Source organism: Heptranchias perlo, chromosome 27 (genome assembly GCF_035084215.1).
Source record: "Heptranchias perlo isolate sHepPer1 chromosome 27, sHepPer1.hap1, whole genome shotgun sequence".
NCBI lineage: Eukaryota > Metazoa > Chordata > Chondrichthyes > Hexanchiformes > Hexanchidae > Heptranchias > Heptranchias perlo.
Genome location: NC_090351.1, coordinates 21133790 through 21154307, shown reverse-complemented (window position 1 = coordinate 21154307; position 20518 = coordinate 21133790). Strand labels below are relative to the sequence as shown.

The 20518-nt window shown below is 42.9% G+C and overlaps 1 protein-coding gene across 1 annotated transcript in view; it reads right to left on the bottom strand.

The window, feature by feature from the left end:
• Positions 1-6683: 6683 nt before the first annotated feature.
• Positions 6684-20518, bottom strand: part of LOC137344458 (peptidase inhibitor 16-like) — a 39872-nt gene continuing 26037 nt past the window's right edge. The window contains exons 7-8 of the mRNA XM_068007438.1: positions 12189-12218; positions 6684-7268 (exon numbers count right to left, since the gene is read on the bottom strand). Of these exons, the coding sequence (XP_067863539.1) occupies positions 7174-7268; positions 12189-12218 (125 nt within the window). The 3' untranslated portion in view covers positions 6684-7173. The remainder of the gene's footprint in view (positions 7269-12188; positions 12219-20518) is intronic.

The following is a 20518-nucleotide window of genomic DNA, read 5'->3' as shown; positions in this document are numbered from 1 at the left end:
TCCATTCTTCCTACCAAAGTGAATAACCTCACATTTCCCCACATTATACTCCATCTGCCACCTTCTCGCCCACTCACTTAACCTGTCTATATTCCGTTGCAGACTCTTTGTGTCCTCTTCACAGCTTGCTTTCCCACCTAGCTTTGTATCATCAACAAACTTGGATACATTACACTCAGTCCCTTCATCTAAGTCATTAATGTACATTGTAAATAGCTGAGGCCCAAGCACTAATCCTTGCTGTACCCCACTAGTTACACCTGCCAACCTGAAAATGACCCATTTATCCCTACTCCCTGTTTTCTGTCCGTCAACCAATCCTCTAAGCATGCTAATATATTACCTCCAACCCCATGAGCTCTTATCTTGTGTGTGGCACCTTATTGAATGCATTTTGAAATTCCAAATATACTACATCCACCGGTTCCTCTTTATCTACCTTGCTAGTTACATCCTCAAAATACTCCAGTAGATTTGTCAAACACAATTTCCCTTTCATAAAACCATGTTGACTCTGCCTATTCGTATTGTGACTTACTAAGTGCCCCATTGTCACGTCCTTAATAACAGATTCCAGCATTTTCCCAACTACTGATGTCAGGCTAACTGGCCTGCAGTTCCCTGTTTTCTCTCTCCCTCCTTTCTTGAATAGCATACATCTGCTACCTTCCAATCCACTTGGACCATTCTAGAATCTAGGGAATTTTGGAAGATCACAACCAATGCATCCACTATATCTGCAGCCACCTCTTTTAGAACCCTAGGGTGTAGGCCATCAGGTCCATGGGGATTTGTCGGCTTTTAGTCCCATTAGTTTCTCCAGTACTTTTTCTTTACTAATATTAACTACTTCCTCACTCTCATTAGACCCTTGGTTCCCCACTATTTCTGGTATGTTTTTTGTATCTTCTACTGTGAAGACAGATACAAAATATATGTTTAACATCTCTATTTCCTTATTCTCCATTATAATTTCTCCTGTCGCAGCTTCTAAGGGTCCCACGTTTACATTCGCTACTCAACACCACCTGCACCTTCCCCTCCAAGTCACACACCATCCCAACTTGGAAATATATCACCATTCCTTCATCGTCGCTGGGTCAAAATCCTGGAACTCCCTACCTAACAGCACTGTGGGAGACCCTTCACCACATGGACTGCAGCGGTTCAAGAAGGCGGCTCATCACCACCTTCTCAAGAGTAATTAGGGATGAGCAATAAGTGCTGGCCTTGTCAGTGATGCCCATATCCCATGAACAAATAAAAAAAATATTTGTGTATAAGACAAAGGAAGTAAACTGTAGTATAGTACTACCACACTGCAATGACCTGTCACTGGAGGGAGCTGTAATATTCCATATGGCTCAAGGGAAGCCTCTAGTGGTGACAACCTAATGCTACAGAACATACAGTTCATTCACGTTTGAAGAGCTGAGTCTAATAAATATTTCAGCTATATATTTTATTATAACTATTTTGCATATTCCAGTTAGTTTAGTCTGTCATAATTTACTTTGTGTAATCTTGATCTGGTTGTTAACTTTTACTGAAATCATTTGATACGAATAAAAAGACATTAGCGAGTAATTTGACCCCAATTTATTTTCACTTTCATAGATCTAGAATTTAGAAGTAAATAGGCACATTAAAATGAACTGGAATCGGTAGCAGCAGCACTTTTTAAAACTCTACCCTTGCTACCAACTCCATCCCCCTGCCTGGCCACTATCTAAGGTTGAACTAGAGTGTTTGCAACCTCTGTGCCCTGTTTCACCCTGCGCTGAGTTTCCAACTCCATGTCCTCCCCATTACAAAGACCACTTACTTCCATCTCTGCAGTGTTGCCCACATCAGTCCATCTACTGCTGAAACCCTAATTTATGCCTCTGTCACCTCTAGATCTGATTACTCCAATTCTCTCTTGACACACTTTGTAATAATACAACAGTATATATTAGACTAACACACAAGTTAACTTTGTTCCATGGATCACAAAGGATCTATGTTCTTTATTTAGAGATTCCAATTGTTTTACCTGATTCACTTATCAAGTTCTATCCATATAAAAAGGTTCTCTTCTATTAGCAACAATCACATTTTTTAAAAAAGCTTTTGGATAGAGTTAAATAACAAAGACTGTTATAGCACAATCTTTAACAGTACAAGTAGTAAAGTAGCATAATTATCTGGGAAAGAGCACCTACTGGTAATTAGACTACATCTTCCAACTCATACAGTACTATCCGGATGTAATATCTCCCTTCATGTGCCTGCGTTCTCCACAGACTACCATGTTGAGCACCATTCTGTGCAGTAACCCCTAGAAGCTCATGTCCTGCTGTGTGTTACTGGACTATTTCTTGTTAGGGCAATAGCATTTAAGTAATCATAATAACTTCAAATGTTGTAGAGCAGTGGCACTCAGAACACCCCATGGGGCTAGCTCAGGTTCATTCCCCCCCTCCCCACCCATCCCAAAATACCTATAGGCATTGACAGATTTCTTGCTGCCTACCTATCTGTGGACTGTTGATAGAATTGATTGGGAGAATATTGAGAGAATCCTTATGGAATTTCAGGGCCATCTTTAGGAAGGGACCCGGGAATAACGGTCTAATAAATGCTTTGTAAAGCCTTAGCATAACTTCTGTTCTGACTACAAGTACTAGCATTATATTAATTGCTGCTTCACGTTGTTTGACATTTAATGTCCAAACAAAGTGAAGAAGCAATTTAAAAAATTTATATAATGCTAGTACTTGTAGTCAGAACAGTAGAATGCAAGTCCAGGCTTTACAATACACTGGTTAGACCATCCTTAAATTATTGGGTTCAGGTTTCGTCATCTCACAACAAAAAAGGGATGTATGCATTGGAAAGAGTATAGGGGAGAGCAACAAGAGTAAATGAAAGTGTAAAGGACATTAACTATGAAGAAATCTTAGAGAAGATTAAACTTTAGCCTAGAAAGATGGTGGTTAAGAGGAACCTCATTAAAATATTTGGAATAGTAAATATATATATACCAGACTTAGAACCATGTGCATTTGACTCTATTTTAATTTTCATTTTATTAAAGATATAGGTTTATTATTAACTATGTGAACTCAATTGATGCCCCTAAATTCTATGAGTGGCCTCACTAGGGAGTTGTAGAGTTTCTACAAAGTATTCATGGAATGGTGATGGCCCCCTCCAGTTCTGATTTGTTTAGTCAAGATAGGGCCATTCATCAAAGTTCTACTGGACTCTCTTTTTCATTTCTGGCTTTGGAGCTGTTGCTGCAATTTGTTGGGTCTGTGAGAACATCCAGGGTCATGGGTTGATGGAGAAATACCAGATCTTCCCATATGTGCACGTTAGTTTTCCTTGTTGCGGATGATCCAACTGAAGATACCCCTGCCTTGTTTGATGTCATTGATGAATTCAAGAGACCTTCTGAGTGTAAAACTAATTTGGGCAAGATGAGATGAAAGCAATCACCTATCATTGCTCCCTAAAAGGATTAGTGTCCTATTAGAGGCCAAAACATGGAACAAGAGATCTTGGAATCACTTTAAACCTCTTTAGGTAGTTAAACATGAATCCTCTTATTAAAACAACAGCAAAGGAAAATGAATCCCACCCAATCCCCCACCATCAACATCCTGGGGGTTACTGTTGACCAGAAACTTAACTGGACCAGCTACATAAATACTGTGGCTACAAGAGCAAGTCAGAGGCTGGGTATTCTGCAGCGAGTGACTCACCTCCTGACTCCCCAAAGCCTTTCCACCATCTACAAGGCACAAGTTTTTTTTTTATTCGTTCACGGGATGTGGGCGTCGCTGGCGAGGCCAGCATTTATTGCCCATCCCTAATTGCCCTCGAGAAGGTGGTGGTGAGCTGCCTTCTTGAACCGCTGCAGTCCGTGTGGTGACGGTTCTCCCACAGTGCTGTTAGGAAGGGAGTTCCAGGATTTTGACCCAGCGACAATGAAGGAACGGCGATATATTTCCAAGTTGGGATGGTGTGTGACTTGGAGGGGAACGTGCAGGTGGTGTTCCCATGTGCCTACTGCTCTTGTCTTTCTAGGTGGTAGAGGTCGCGGGTTTGGGAGGTGCTGTCGAAGAAGCCTTGGTGAGTTGCTGCAGTGCATCCTGTGGATGGTACACACTGCAGCCACAGTGCGCCGGTGGTGAAGGGAGTGAATGTTTAGTGTGGTGGATGGGGTGCCAATCAAGCGGGCTGCTTTATCTTGGATGGTGTCGAGCTTCTTGAGTGTTGTTGGAGCTGCACTCATCCAAGCAAGTGGAGAGTATTCCATCACACTCCTGACTTGTGCCTTGTAGATGGTGGAAAGGCTTTGGGGAGTCAGGAGGTGAGTCACTCGCCACAGAATACCCAGCCTCTGACCTGCTCTCGTAGCCACAGTATTTATATGGCTGGTCCAGTTAAGTTTCTGGTCAATGGTGACCCCCAGGATGTTGATGGTGGGGGATTCGGCGATGGTAATGCCGTTGAATGTCAGGGGGATGTGGTTAGACTCTCTCTTGTTGGAGATGGTCATTGCCTGGCACTTATCTGGCGCGAATGTTACTTGCCACTTATGAGCCCAAGCCTGTATGTTGTCCAGGTCTTGCTGCATGTGGGCTCGGACTGCTTCATTATTTGAGGGGTTGCGAATGGAACTGAACACTGTGCAGTCATCAGCGAACATCCCCATTTCTGACCTTATGATGGAGGGAAGGTCATTGATGAAGCAGCTGAAGATGGTTGGGCATAGGGCACTGCCCTGAGGAACTCCTGCAGCAATGTCTTGGGGCTGAGATAATTGGCCTCCAACAACCACTACCATCTTCCTTTGTGCTAGGTATGACTCCAGCCACTGGAGAGTTTTCCCCCTGATTCCCATTGACTTCAATTTTACTTGGGCTCCTTGGTGCCACACTCGGTCAAATGCTGCCTTGATGTCAAGGGCAGTCACTCTCACCTCACCTCTGGAATTCAGCTCTTTTGTCCATGTTTGGACCAAGGCTGTAATGAGGTCTGGTGCCGAGTGGTCCTGGCGGAACCCAAACTGAGCATCGGTGAGCAGGTTATTGGTGAGTAAGTGCCGCTTGATAGCACTGTCGATGACACCTTCCATCACTTTGCTGATGATTGAGAGTAGACTGATGGGGCGGTAATTGGCCGGATTGGATTTGTCCTGCTTTTTGTGGACAGGACATACCTGAGCATTTTTCCACATTGTCGGGTAGATGCCAGTGTTGTAGCTGTACTGGAACAGCTTGGCTAGAGGCGCAGCTAGTTCTGGAGCACAAGTCTTCAGCACTACAGCTGGGATGTTGTCGGGGCCCATAGCCTTTGCTGTATCCAGTGCACTCAGCCGTTTCTTGATATCACGTGGAGTGAATCGAATTGGCCGAAGACTGGCTTCTGTGATGGTGGGGATATCGGGAGGAGGCCGAGATGGATCATCCACTCGGCACTTCTGGCTGAAGATGGTTGCATCTTCAGCCAGAAGTGAAGTCAGGAGTGTGATGGAATACTCTCCACTTGCCTGGATGAGTGCAGCTCCAACAATACTCAAGAAGCTCGATACCATTCAGGACAAAGCAGCCCGCTTGATTGGTACCCCACCCACCACCCTAAACATTCATTCCCTCCACCACCAGCACACTGTGGCTGCAGTGTGCACCATCCACAAGATACACTGCAGCAACTCGCCAAAGCTTCTTTGACAGCACCTCCCAAACTCGCGACCTCTACCAACTAGAAGAACAAGGGCAGCAGGCGCATGGGAACAACACCACCTGCACGTTCCCATCCAAGTCACACACCATCCTGACTTGGAAATATATCACTGTTCCTTCATCGTCGCTGGGTCAAAATCCTGGAACTCCCTACCTATCAGCAATGTGGGAGAACCTTCAACACACAGACTGCAGCAGTTCAAGAAGGCGGCTCACCACCACCTTCTCAAGGGCAATTAGGGATGGACAACAAATGTTGGCCTTGCTAGCAACGCTCACATCCCATGAATGAATAAAAAAAAATCCCTAGTCTCTTGCTTTAAATATACTGGGGTAAATTTTAATCCCCAAGTACGGGTGGGTTCTTCCTCAGCCTCAGCACCCCCCCCCCCGATCTCTTCCTCAGTCCCCCCGCCCGATCTCATCTTCAGTCCCCCCGATGTCTTGCTCAGCCCCCCCTCCGATCGCTTCCTCAGCCCTCCCCACCCCGAACCTCTCTCCGCCCCCACTCCCCCACCTCCCCCACCCTAATCTCCCCGGCCTATGATCTCTGCCTTCCACTCTCCCTCGGATCCCCGATGCGGCCTGTTGCAGCAGGCCTTCCTGGCAGCCAGTCTGCCTGTCAATCAGGCTGGCTGCTGGGCGCAAAATCCGGAAGTCCAATTGATGGGCCTCATTAACCGCCCACTTACCTCACAGGTTTCGCACCTGGAAATCTCCCTTCCAGGCTGGAAGTTAAAATTTACCCCATTGAGTCTGTGAGCCCCTTTCCAGGTCAAATATATGCATATATGTTGAAATTCTTTTTTTTTAGTGGGAATTCACCTGGCCAGTCACACTATCCTCCCTGTTCTTTAATCCTTAGGAAAACTTACAATATGTCATTTATCTTTTTGCTTCCTTCCTGTGTGTCCTTTCGGTGTGTAATGAATATTCCTTCAAGATCTGTTAACTTCAACATAAGATGTATTAAAATGTTATAAACATAACTCACTGAATGAATTGTACATGAGAAATTACAAATATTGCGTGTAAATTTCTTTGGTTTGGTTGTGGGTTTGTTTTCCACATTTTTATATATGTCTTCTGTTCCTCTAGGTCCCAGGAACAGAGGGTTGCTGGTGCCTTACAGACTATCCCAGCAATAGTCAGTGTTGTTCATGAAAGGAGGGACAAAAATGTAAGAAGAAAAATATAGAATCTCCAACCAATGACACAAAGATAAATTTGATATAGCAACAAGTTTGAGAGACAAACATTCTTTTAGTTTTTTTTCTTTTTAGCTTTTTAGGGTTTGAGATTTCTTTTCTGATCAGAGTATCCATTCTCACTGATCGGAGTATCCATCTAAACTTCTTCAAGAAAACTCTCTCATCAGGTAAACGAAACAAAATCATTTTGAGCGTACATTCATTCTAACACATACTGCTCTCTATCTTTATACAGAATGTAAAACTGCTAACATTATGAGAATCAGAACAAAATTATAGCACAGAGCTGAGTTCCCACCAGGCTGGGTGTTTCCTTGATTACCTGTTGAAAAATAAGATGGAGATGGTAAGTTCCTCACATTTCACCCATTTTGAATTCTAAAATAATGCATCACAGTGAAAAAATGCAAAATTAGATGGTAATGCTTCCATAACTGTTTAATATTTTGTGGAATCCATAAGGAAGTACCTGTACAAGGACTTTGACCGAAACTTCCCCTATTCATAGTCAATAAAAGGATATTCTGTGTTTGATGACTATAAACAGAGCTAAGACTGGCTTTTCTTTAAACTGGTCCAATCTTGCCTTTGTTCCTGGCTGGTTTAATTATTTTGACATTTAATTTTAAACCTTCTAGTTTTCTCTCCTTCTTGCCTGAAGTTGCTGATTCATGCTGGATTATAGCTCCACTGGAACTGGCAGCACTCCACTGCTTCATCCACATAACGATTTTCCTGTGTGAGCCCAGACAGCGAGTAGTGACAGGCTATCCAATCATGGAAGGCATCACTGCCATGTTCGACCACCTGATCAGATCACCTGAGCACTTTTTAAACCTTGCTTCATATTTTACTACAGATATACCTGGATAAAATTCAAGTGGTGTGAGACTACTCTCCGGACAGCATGCTTATCTGGGGTGATTGAGACCTGATTTATACTGCCACATTTGCATCTGAAACCACTTTTCAGCGATGCAAAATTGGCAGTATAACTGTAGCCAGTAATTCCCCTCTCAGTTTAAATGTGGTACATTCCACATTTAGACAGTGGAGTTGAGAGTCTTTATAATGAGATTTCTTCATTGACCCTGGACTGTCACATTGACCTTTTCCCTGTGACGACAGCAGAACAAAATTTATCCTTAAGTTCAAACTCAGGTCCCAAACGTGAAAGCACAGTGTATTACTGCACTGCACCACCCAATCCCTTTGGGAACAGCCATTTTAAGCTCACTTATGTTTTGCATTAGGCCACAATGCTTTAAAAGTGTTCCAAAATGGCTGAGATTATGAAGTACAAATGGTAAATGGCTCCATGTAAAACGCAACCAGATGTCATTCAAGTTTTAGGGGAAATATATTCATGACCATTAAAATGCAATAGCTAAGAAATTCCAATCAATGACACACAGATAAATTGTGCACAAGAAGTTTGGGAGGTGGGTGTTTTATTATTTTTTTCCTATACAGTTTAATAATTTGAGTTTCCTTTTTTTGATCATACAATTTTCACTGAAACATTTCTCAATGTAAACTTTTACAAGAAAAAATCCTCATCAAGGAAGGTTGAGAGAATAGGGCCAATTCCCTCCCATTTTACTCAAGGAGAAGACCCACATGTGCAGCACACTTGAATTGTGGAATCGGGCAGGAAGGCCCGAGCACCTACAGCGGCGCACTCCCAATTGCATAACAGTAAAATTTAGACCTTTTTTATGAGCCACACTGAGCGCATGTTCGGGCCTCATTATGGGGGTAATATTAACCTAACTCGCTAGGCAGGAAAACTACGGGATTGGGTGGAACACTGGTTTTATACCCCGCCCAATATTACCCTCCAGTGACATCAACGGATAGCAAAATCGGACGGGGTGTAAAACCAGCATTACTCCCAATCACGTCAGTTTCCCAATGAGCAGGTTAGGTTAAAATAGCCCCAAATATCTCTGAATGTGAGATTAATTACTCCCATGACAAATTCCCTGTATTTTCTTGGCTCCTCGCTCATTGTATTTGTCTATTCTTGGTTTCTGTGTTATTCAGCAATGAACTTCCATTCTTAAAGCTGAGACTGACTTATTTAGCTAGTAGAAGTTTTCTGCCTCCTTTGACTTGCCATTTTGTTTTTCTGCATTATCGAATTCGCATTACTTTTTTCTGCTGTTTGCTGCTGAATTTTAGCAGTCCTGGGCTCCTGCAAATATCTCTAGCCACAGCACTGGTGCCGCCAGCATTATTAGACACAGTTCTAACACCATGCTCAGCATGGATATTTTATTGGGCCTGCCAATGGCTGTCATGCATTTGGAGGAGGAAGAGAATTTCACACAGAGGTACATTTGCACTGTCTGGCACCCACTCAAAATTGGCCCAAGATCTAGACCTAGGCTGACCCACTTAGCCATCTCTCAGGAGACCTACTTTCACCATTTCTGCTTCACGAGAGAGGCTGTGACAGAGTTATGCTGCCTGCTGAAGCTCTTCAAACATGAGACAAAATCCAGCAGAGAGACAGCCCTGTGCGTTGCTGTGAAAGTCATCACATCATTAAATGTGTAAACCATTCGAATCTTTCGAGCCACCACTGGTGACATTTGCCATATTAGTCTGACTTTGGTTGCCTGATGCACCAAACAGGTCACACAAACCTTGCTTGCCAGGAGAAACTTGTTTGTAACGTTCCCCATGGAAAGGAAGGAGCAGTGTAAGAGGTGGCTGGCTTCTTGGAATGCAGGGCCTTATTGATAGCACAGATATAGTCATAAAAGCCCCTAACAGTCCCACAGCATAAGTGAATAGAAAAAGCTTTAATTCCATCAATGTACAAGTGGTATCGGACCGCAGCGCAGAATAATATAGATGAATGCATAATATCCTGGCAGCAGCCACAATGCCTTCAATTTGCATCACTCCAGTTGCTAGGGGACTAGGACTACTCTCAGAGCCCTGGCTATTAGCAGCAGAGAGGAACACCCAAATACAGCTCAACAGGAAATACAAAGAGGCTCATGCCTCCATTTGAATTCTGATGGAACATACAATTGACATGTTAAAAGAGAGATTCTGCTCCCTGGACAAGTCAGGTGGGGTACTGCTCTGCAACCCTGAGAAATTGTCCAAAATTATTAGCACCTGATGTATACTGCATAATTTTGCTTTTCAGAAAGAGGAACTCATTCAGCCAGAGGACCAAGCATCAATAAAGGAATAATTGTGAGAACCAAACATAGATTTGGAGAGACATCAAGTAAAGAGCTGACTTAAGAAAGAGTGATTGAGAGTTAAAAAAAAATTCAGACATAAAGGGGGTGATTTTAGGAGGCAAATGCGGGTGTGTTGGGGGCAGGGGGGCTCCGAAAGTCGCAGAAATCCCGTTCAGGTTCGGAAGCTGGCTCCAACCCGCCAACTTCCGAGTTTCCCAGGGACCCACCAGTGTGCGCGCGGGCGACCCAAAAACGGAAGTCCCGCCGGTAAGAGCCAAATGTGCCTCACTGAGGTACTTAAGGCACTTAACCTGTGACAGATTAAGTAGTTAGGAAGATTTTTTAACTTACATGGGCGGCTTGCCCACCGCTGAAGAGCCAAATCAGGGAAAAAGAAACTAAAGAAATTTAATAAAAAACAACACAAGGAAGTGAAAACACCAAATGCACCTACCTTTGAAACCTGCTCCGATGTCCAATGTCTCCTGCTCCCATGTCCTCCTCTTCACCCTCCTGGTGTCCCCCTCTTCACCCTCCCAATGTCCCCCTCTTCACCCTACTGATGTCTCCCCGATGTCCCCCTCTTCACCCTCCCGATGTCCCCCTCTTCACCCTCCCGATGTCTCCCCCCTCTTCACCCTCCCGATGTCCCCCTCTTCACCCTCCCGATCTTCCCCCGATGTCCCCCTCTTCACCCTCCCGATGTCCCCCTCTTCACCCTCCCGATGTCCCCTCTTCACCCTCCCGATCTTCCCCCGATGTCCCCCTCTTCACCCTCCCGATGTCTCCCCACTGTCCCCCCTTCACCCTCCCGAGGTCCCCCCGATGTCCTCCTCTTCACTCTCCCGATGTCCCTCGTGCTTCCCGCAATGTCCCCCCGATGACCCCCTGATCTTCCCCCGATGTCCCTCCCCCTGATCTTCCAGTCCAGCGTGGATCTTCCATTCTCCCCCCCCCCCCCGTCTTCCGTTCCAGCGCCGAATGACGTCTCGCTCTCTCTCTTTCCCGCCTCCCCTCGCGTTGCAGCTCCTGATGACAGCCAGCCTGTCAATCTGCTAGCTGCAGGGAGCGAAACCCGGAGAGGACGTTAACCACTATCGATCAAAGTGCAATCGACTCGGAAACGGTAAGTTTGGTTCATGCGGGTTTGCCACGTGCCCAATCACCCCCCCACTGCCATCCTGCATCCCCGCTAATATTGGGGCCAAAGAGATATTGACACCACAATGAGAAAAATGTAGAGAGCCATATAAAGAATGAGAAAAAGAGTGTGTGGAAATCAAACAAACAAAAAGAGAACAAAAAGAATAGACGGTGGGAAAGAAACACAGAAATAGTTATAGAAAGAGACACAATTTTTACTTTGTCAGCTCAATTAGTTCTAATAAAATTATAATAAAAAACTTGAGATGTCTGTTAGATCATTCACAGGAAAGGATAGATTTCCTGTATGAACTGTCAAGAGGATATGGATGGACTGGCCCATGGTATCAGTGGACAGCTCCAGCCCTCAATGCATAGAATGATGAAGAGTGGTGTAAAACTACTGAAAGGTAAAACAGTTTTTGGTTAATTTATCCTCATTAAGGTGAGGATACCATTATCAAGAATGGGACTTTTTCTAGCTTTTACAATCCGCCACATTATAAGGCACTCAAATTTCAGCTGTTACATGACCGAATACAGAGTAAAGTTCCATATGAGGTACTGTGACAAACTGGCAAAATTCTTCTTTTAACTAATAACTAATGACACAGTAACAAAATAGAATCCCATGTTTGAAGCTATGTGATTCCACATTTTCATTAACAGGTCCTTAGTTAGAGGGCTAAGCAGACATTCTGTCGATTCTCATTAAAAGAGGAATTTCAATTCCATGTGTATAACTCCAGTTTCAGAATGCCACCCTCCACTGCACCACATTGCCTTTTCCATTTCCCACTATCATGGTCTCCATACAAATCTGAATTGCAGAATACAAATCAATTAACATTGCAAATGCCAAAATAAAATATAGCACATTGCTCAGTTCTCACCTTCAGTGATGGCTTGTGGTGTGTTGATACCTGTTGGAAAATAGGATGAAGGTTACCTTGTACCCAGTTCTAAACAGTGGCTAAAGTGGCATTGCAAAAGGGGTATAAACCCATTTCCCCCAGCCCAGCATAATCTTTGAACAGCCCCTGTAACCTTTGCTTTCGCCTCCATAACCTTTTGTACTATGAACTATTTGGCTTCAGCACTCATTCAGTAAACTTCATCATAGTGGTTTTCTTCTTAAAAGGAAATGATAAAGCATGAAAATTTCTTTGATGTGAGTTGGTGACAGGAAAAATTACATCGAGGAGTGACAGAGGGAGGTCTGTTTAATAGGAAGCCTAAGAGCTTTTGTCTCGAGGGATTGAAATTCAAAAATGAGCCTGTGTTGCTTCTGTTATACAGAGCCTTGGTCAGACCCCATCTGGAGTACTACGCTCAGTTTTGGCATCAAACCTCGGGAAAGATATACTGTCCTTGGTAGTGCAGAGCAGATTCATCAGAATTATTCCAGGGCTTAAATGGTTAAATTATGAGGACAGGGTGTATAAACTTGGCTAGTATTCCCTTGAGATTAGAAGGTTGAGGGAGTCATCCTGTTGCTATATTTCTATGTTTCCAAGAGACTCTGACTCAAATTTAAAAACAGTTTTCTCCATTGGCTGCACAATCTCAATGGGGATTGTTGATAAGTGATATTACAAAAAAAAATGAAGGGCTCCACACCCTCTATTATTCTAAAAAAGGAGAAAATGTAAATCTTTCTTAAAACCTCCATGCAAGATATGGACGTACAAGCAGGCCAAGGAAGGGAACACTTGTAGATCATTGAAACTAGTGCCAAATTCTTCTCATGGAACTCCTTAAATTAAGAACAGACATAGGGGAAAACATAGGCTTTTTGCTATACTAATGGAAAGAAGAAATATAAACATAATGGCCGGAACTTGCTCCAATCGGCATGGCAAGGCTGTCTGCACATCCTGCGAACAAACACCATGAATAAACTTACCTCGTGATCTCTGACGTCTACTTGCTCCCTCTTCAATTTTTTTTAAAGTTCAGCGCTGTGAATTCAGCACAGGTTAATTCGGATCCAATAGAGACTGTGGGAATGGAAGCCACGCCCACAGAATCTGTCATGAAGAGAAGTCACGCCCACAAGCAGGCAAGTAGAAATCATTCATTTAAAGTAAACTTCTGTATGTTAGTTTAAATAAAAAATTAACATATCTTATTATAAAAAGCCAAGCAAATGATTTAATGTAATGAAACTCACAGAAGTTGAAAATAAAAAAGAATTAAAATTTTAAATTTTTTTTAATGATCAAAAAATATTAAAATAAGAGTAATATGACATTCCACATTTTTAAAACTTAAATTTTTGTTGTTTTGCAGTCATTAATAGTCATCGCGCTTTTAAAAAGTAGTGTAGAGCTGGTATTTTCCAGTGTCCCTTTTGGTGGCGTAAGTATTTTTGTTCTAGCTGGGCAGATGGGAAAGTTAATGAATGTTTAATCATTTTATTGATTGTAGGGTAACGTGGTCCTTTAATTTGGACCTGTCAAACCGCCGGCGAACCAATGGGAGCAAGTTCGCGATTTCCAGGTTTTAGTAAGCATGTGCACGTTGGTGAACATCGATTCGCCGGCAGAGAGAGGACGCCATTATGGAACGGCATCCTCGGGTGAATAACTTCTGGGCCAATGTAGAAAGAAGAGGGTTACCCAACACTTGCTCCTCCTTGAGTGAGTGACAACCCAGCACAACACAATACCTCCCAGCTGTGCAGTTGCACAGGCCTGGAGCATGCACTGATCTTCATAAAATGCTGAATACCTAACTCAAACACCGTCCCAACCTTCTCCCAAACACATGTGCTGGACCAGCTCCTGGGCTGCTTGTCCCCATCCAACCTGGTTATCACCATCCACCCAGGGCTTTAATGAAAGGAAGACATAGAAACTGATATCAGTGAAGGAACATTTCTGAGAGCTACACAGAGAAATTAGGAGAGATAGAAAGCAAAGGGCAGACTTACAGGAATAGTAGAAAAACACTCAGGCACAATCTGTGGATTCTCATTAAAAAAGGAATTTCACTTCCGTGTGCTTAACTCCTGTTTCAGAATGCCACTTTCCACTGCACCATTGTGCCTTTTGCTCCCCACAATCATGGTCTCTCTAAGTGAGACAGTCAATTTTGGCCAAGGAAATGTGTTCATTTGGAACTGGGCAGAAACTAATTTCTGTCAGTTTTTTTTAGAGCTGGAAAAGAGGACTTTTATTCAAGCCCAAGTCCCAAAGAAAAGAGAATGGGGGTCATTCTTCAAACACATGCTATTGGCGTTAATACTGCCTGCTCGCCACATGTATCAAGAAATTTGGGGCATGCCACTCACAGAAAATAGATCGTAATTGGTTAACTGAACAACTAGATATAAAATGGAAATTGACTGGATGTACACACAACCAGGTATCACTTGTAGTTGAGTGGAAATATGTTGAGAAGCATCAAAATACAATAGTTAAGAAACCCCAATCAATGATGCACAGATAAATCTGATATAACTAACATGTTTGGGAGTTGAACATTCTTTTCATTTTTGATCCTATCGAGTTGCAGGGATTTGACTTTCTTTTTATGATGGTACATTTCTCAATGACGAGGTTGCCTCAAGCAAAAATGTCAGAGAATAATTGCTCATTGAGGAAGCCTAATAAAATCGTATCAATCATACATTTGTTCCTGATATAATTAGTACCTCTTACTTTATACACAATACAAAACTGTTGACATTACAGGTGTTGGAATAAAATATAACACAACGATGGGTTCTCACCTCTAGTGGTTTTTGGCTTTTTGGTACCTGTTGAAAAACAGGATGAAGGTCACCTCGCAACCATTTTGAAACAGATGTAAAAGGGATGTATGAAGGAATATTCACCCCTTTCCCTCAGCCCAGCAAAATCTTTGATCTGCCTCGGTAACATTTGTTGTTATCCCCATAACCCTTTGTACTATGCATTATTTGGCTTTAGCATTCATTCAGTAAATTTCACCATGGTGGTTTTCCTCTTAAAAGGAAATTATAAAGCATGAAAATTTCCTCTGTGTGGATCAGTAACAGGAAAAATTACAGAGAGTGGCGATATTCTAGGAGAGAGAAGTCAATTTAATATTTAAATCACGTCTAGGGCCAGCTGTCTAGAACATTCGCTCAACTTTTTAATGATAAGTTTTCCTGTGAAGCTCCTTGGAACATTTTTACTGTGTTAAAGGTGCTATATAAAAACAAATTGCTGTTGTTATTATCAGTTCGTCACAAAAGGCTAGATTGTTCAATTATTCATAGTCAATCGACAGAAAATCTAAGAGAATCTGACTGTCACATTTTTTCTGTCGCACATAGTTCCTCTATTGACTGCACAATATTAGTGTGGAATCATGTAGGTAAGTGATTTTACCAAAAACATGAAAAGCTCCACACTTTCTGTTATATAAAAATAAAGTAAAAATCTCTCTTAAGATCTCTGAAGAATTCATGCATGCATAATCAGGGGAAGGAGGAGAATCTTTATAGCTCCTTAAAACCAGTGCCACATTCTCCTCGTGATACTCTTTCAAATTAAGAGCAGAAACTGGAGAAAACGTAAGCTTTTTGGCACACTAGTAGAAGAAAGAAACATTAGTAGAATGTGGAGAGAAGAGGGTTACCCAGTGCTTTCTTCTCTTCAAGCCCAGCACAGCACCTCGCAGCAGTGCAGCTGCACAGACCTGGAGCTTGCAGTAACCCATCCCATTCAATGCCAAGAATTTTAAACAAGTTTATAACTTATAGAATGCTGAGACCCTAACTGAAACCCCGTTTCCAAAATTTCTCTCTTATCTGGATGTGTTAGATTAGTTCCTGGACAGCCTGGTCCCATCCATTCTTAGCATCACCTTCAACCCAGAGTTGGATCTCCCACCTTCTTGTAACTGGAGCCATGACTTGGGAAGGGAGGCAGAACTTTCGTCCGCCAAGGTCCGCACCCCTGACCCTAGCCAGTTTTCCGGTCACAAGGACACTTGAAAAATGGGAGCAAGTTTTGTTGCAGCATTACCATTGCTGAATCCCCCACCATCAACATCCTGGGGGTCACCATTGACCAGAAACTTAACTGGACCAGCCATATAAATACTGTGGCTACAAGAGCAGGTCAGAGGCTGGGTATTCTGCGGCGAGTGACTCACCTCCTGACTCCCCAAAGCCTTTCCACCATCTACAAGGCACAAGTCAGGAGTGTGATGGAATACTCTCCACTTGCCTGGATGAGTGCAGCTCCAACAACACTCAAGAAGCTTGACACCATCCAGGACAAAGCAGCCCGCTTAATTGGCACCCCTTCCACCACCCAAAACATTCACTCCCTTCACCACCGGCGCACTGTGGCTGCAGTGTGTACCATCCACAGGATGCACTGCAGCAACTCGCCAAGGCTTCTTCGACAGCGCCTCCCAAGCCCACGACCTCTACCACCTAGAAGGACAAGAGCAGCAGGCACATGGGAACAACACTACCTGAACATTCCCCTCCAAGTCACACACCATCCCGACTTGGAAATATATCACTGTTCCTTCATTGTCGCTGGGTCAAAATCCTGGAACTCCCTTCCTAACAGCACTGTGGGAGAACCGTCACCCCACGGACTGCAGCGGATCAAGAAGGCGGCTCACCACCACCTTCTCAAGGGCAATTATGGATGGGCAATAAATGCTGGCCTCGCCAGCGACGCCCACATCCCATGAACAAATAAAAAAAAATGCAGGCCTTAGAGCTTGTTGAAGCATAGGGGAGTAGGCAGCCTTTGATTTGCCTGTCAACAGGAATTAAAAAAAAAAATTCTGCTCATCTTTTAAGCTGCACAATGTACTGATCTGAGTGCGATTGCACATCACCAGTAAGCCAACAAAATGTTTAAACCCCCTCCAACACCATTGGAACAGTAGATGCCTAAGACTAACAGAGATTGCTCACTGCAGCATCATAATGACAAGAATAGAGGGGCATACGTCAGCAGATACTTTGCATTAAATTTCAGCATGTCCGCACCTGGGTGAGTGCGCAGTCTGCTACCAGGCCTGTGGTTAGTGGGAGGCACAGCAGAAGGCGGGACACAGTCGGCCACGTACTTGAGCAAATGTTCTATGCCCGCTCACCCCAGATCCGCTGATAAATTGTCAGGGGGTAGGAGGGAAATCCTGGCCATAACTTTTACTTTGTCCGTTAGCTCAGTTTGTTCCAATAAAATTCTGATAAAGAGTTTGACATGTCTGTTAGAATATACTCAGGATTGGGTAGCTTGTATGCACTGTCCAGTAAGACAATATGGACCAGCTGAGACATGCTGTGAGTGGATGGACCTGGCCCTCAATGCACAGAATGGTGAAGGGTGAAAACTACTGACAGGTAATTGTATCCTTAAGCAAGAACGGAACTTTTTCCTTCTTTGATAATTCGTCTCATCTTAAAGCACTCCAAGGTCAACTGCCACATGGCCAAATAGAGAGTAAAGTTTCCCCTGCAGTACTATAACAATGGGGTGAAATTATTCTTTGAATTAGCAATTCAAGATTGCCTTTTTTCTTCATAATTAATGACACAGTAACAATACTGAATTCTCATAAATCCCATATTTAAAAGCCATGCAATTCCGTATTTTGTTGTTTCTCATTAATAAAGGAATTTCACTCCCATATGCCTTAACTCGAGCTTCAGAAGACCTCCCTCAGCGGCATCAATGAAACTCTCTTGGTGAGACAATTTATGCCAAGGAATCATGTTTATAAAGAACTGGTCAGAAATTCATTTCTGTCAGACTTTTAGAGCTAGAAGAAATAGAAAACTTTCATTCCCATCAGTGTGCACTGGATTCAGACCAGAAAAGACAATAGGGGCCTTTTTCCATGTTTATGCTGTCAGCAGGAAGCCTCGACCTTCAGCCACGCTTACTGGGAAATAGTGGATGTGCTGCCCATGATTTTCCAATGATTATTTATAATGGACTGAACATCAAAGGCAAGCGTCCTTTCTATCAGCGCAAACTCAGAACATCAGCTCTAATCTGTTAATTCACTGCACCGCCCAGTCCCTTTGTGGACAGACATTGTAAACTCACACATGTATTGCAGAAGGCCACAAATCTTTAAAACTGTTAAAATGTGGCTGATATAAACAGCATCTCTTACTTTATACACAATGCAAAACTAACATGTATCTTATGTTATATGGAATACAAAATATTAATACGGAATACAAATCTGTTAGCATTGCAAGTGTCAAAGTAAAATATAGTACACTGCTCAGTTCTTACCTTTAGTGGTGGTTTGTGGTTTTTTGGTACCTGTTGGAAAATGGGATCAAGGTCACCTTGTAACCAGTTCCAAACACGGGCTCAAGTGGAATTTGAAAAGGAGTATTCACTCATTTCTCCCAGTCCAGCATAATCTTTGAACTGCGTCGTACCCTTTGTAATCATCCCCATAACATTTCCTACCGTCAGCTGATTGGCTTTAGCATTCAGTAAACTTCATTATGTGATTTTCTTCTTAAATTAAAATGGTGGAGCTTGAAAATTCTCTCCATGTGGATTGCTCATCAGTGATGGACAGCCTGCCCCCACCCAATCCTGGAACACACTTTTTACCGAGGACTTTAACAAAAGGAAGACGTAGAAAATGATGAGAGTAAAACAATATTTCTGAGAGTTATTCAGAGGGATTAGGAGAGCTAGAGAGTGAAGGACACACTTCAGGAAGAGTGTTAGAGAGTAGAAAAACATAAGAGATTCAAGGCTGAAAATTTGATACAATCAGTGTTTCTTATTTTATACGCGATACAAAACTCTTATTACGTGTCAGAATAAATTAAGCACACAGCTGGGCTCTCACCTTTAGTGTTGGTTTGCGATTTTCTGGTACATGTTGAAAAATAGTATGAACGTCATCTTGTAACCAGTTTCTAACAGTGGTTAAAGTAGTATTTCTAATGAAGGGGTTTAAACCCTTTTCCCCCAGCCCAGCATAATCTTCAAACTGCTCCTGTAACCTTTGCTTTCATCTCCATAACTCTTTGTACTATGAACTATTTGGTTTTAGCATTCATTCAGTAAACTTTATCATGCTGGTTTTCTTCTTAACAAGCAATGATAAATCATGAAAATTTCCTCCATTACATTGAGGGGTGACAGTCAGGGAGAGGGAGGTCTGCTTAATATTCATATCACTTCTAGAGTGAATGGTCAATGGACTTTTTACTTTTAATTTATGACGTGATAATTATCCATAATTTGTCACAAATGGCTAGATTTTTTAATTATCAGTGGTCCATTTCCTTATGCCCCGGTAAAGTGCCTTGGGACATTTTTCTACATTAAAGGCACTAACTATATTAATGCAAGTTGTTGTTGTCAATGGACAGAAAGCCTAAGAGCTTTTACCTCAAGGGCATTGGAATTCAAAAGTGAAGAAAAGTGATACTCTAGTTGTACAGAGCCTTGGTCCGACCCCATCTGGAGTACTGCATTCAGTTTTGGGCACCAAAACTGAGGAAGGAGATATTGGTCTTGGAAGGGGTACAGTGCAGATTCACCTGAATTATACTGGGGCTTAAAGGGTTAAGTGATGAGGACTGGATGCATAAACCTGACTTGAATTCCCCTGAGTTTAGAATGTTGAGGGGTGATCTAATTGAGGTGTTTAAAAGGATTAAGGGATTCGATAGAATAAATAGAGAAACTATTTCATCTGGTGAGGGAATCCAGAACAAGGAGGCATAATCTTAAAATTTGAGCTAAGCCATTTAGAAGTGAAATCAGGAATCAATTTTTCACACAAAGGGTAGTGGAAATCTGGAACTCTCTCCACCAAAAGGCTGTGGATGCTGGGTCAATTGAAATTTTCAGGACTGAGATTGATAGATTTTTGTTAGGTAAGGGAGTTGAGGGACAGATCAGCCATGATAAGGGTTAAGTCATGGCAGGAGATCCCACAGCCATGTCATGTTCCTCTTGTGGGATGTGGGAATTCAGGGATCCTTCCTGTATCCCTGATTCCTTCACCTGCGGTAAGTGTGTCCAGCTGCAGCTACTGTTTGACCGCTTGACGGCTCTGGAGCTGCGGATGGACTCACTTTGGAGCATCCGTGATGCTGAGAAAGTTGTGGATAGCATGTTCAGTGAGTTGGTCACACCGCAGATAAAAATTACTGACGGAGATAGTGAATGGGTGACCAACAGACAGAGGAAGAGTAGGAAGGCAGTGCAGGGGTCCCCTGCGGTCATCTCCC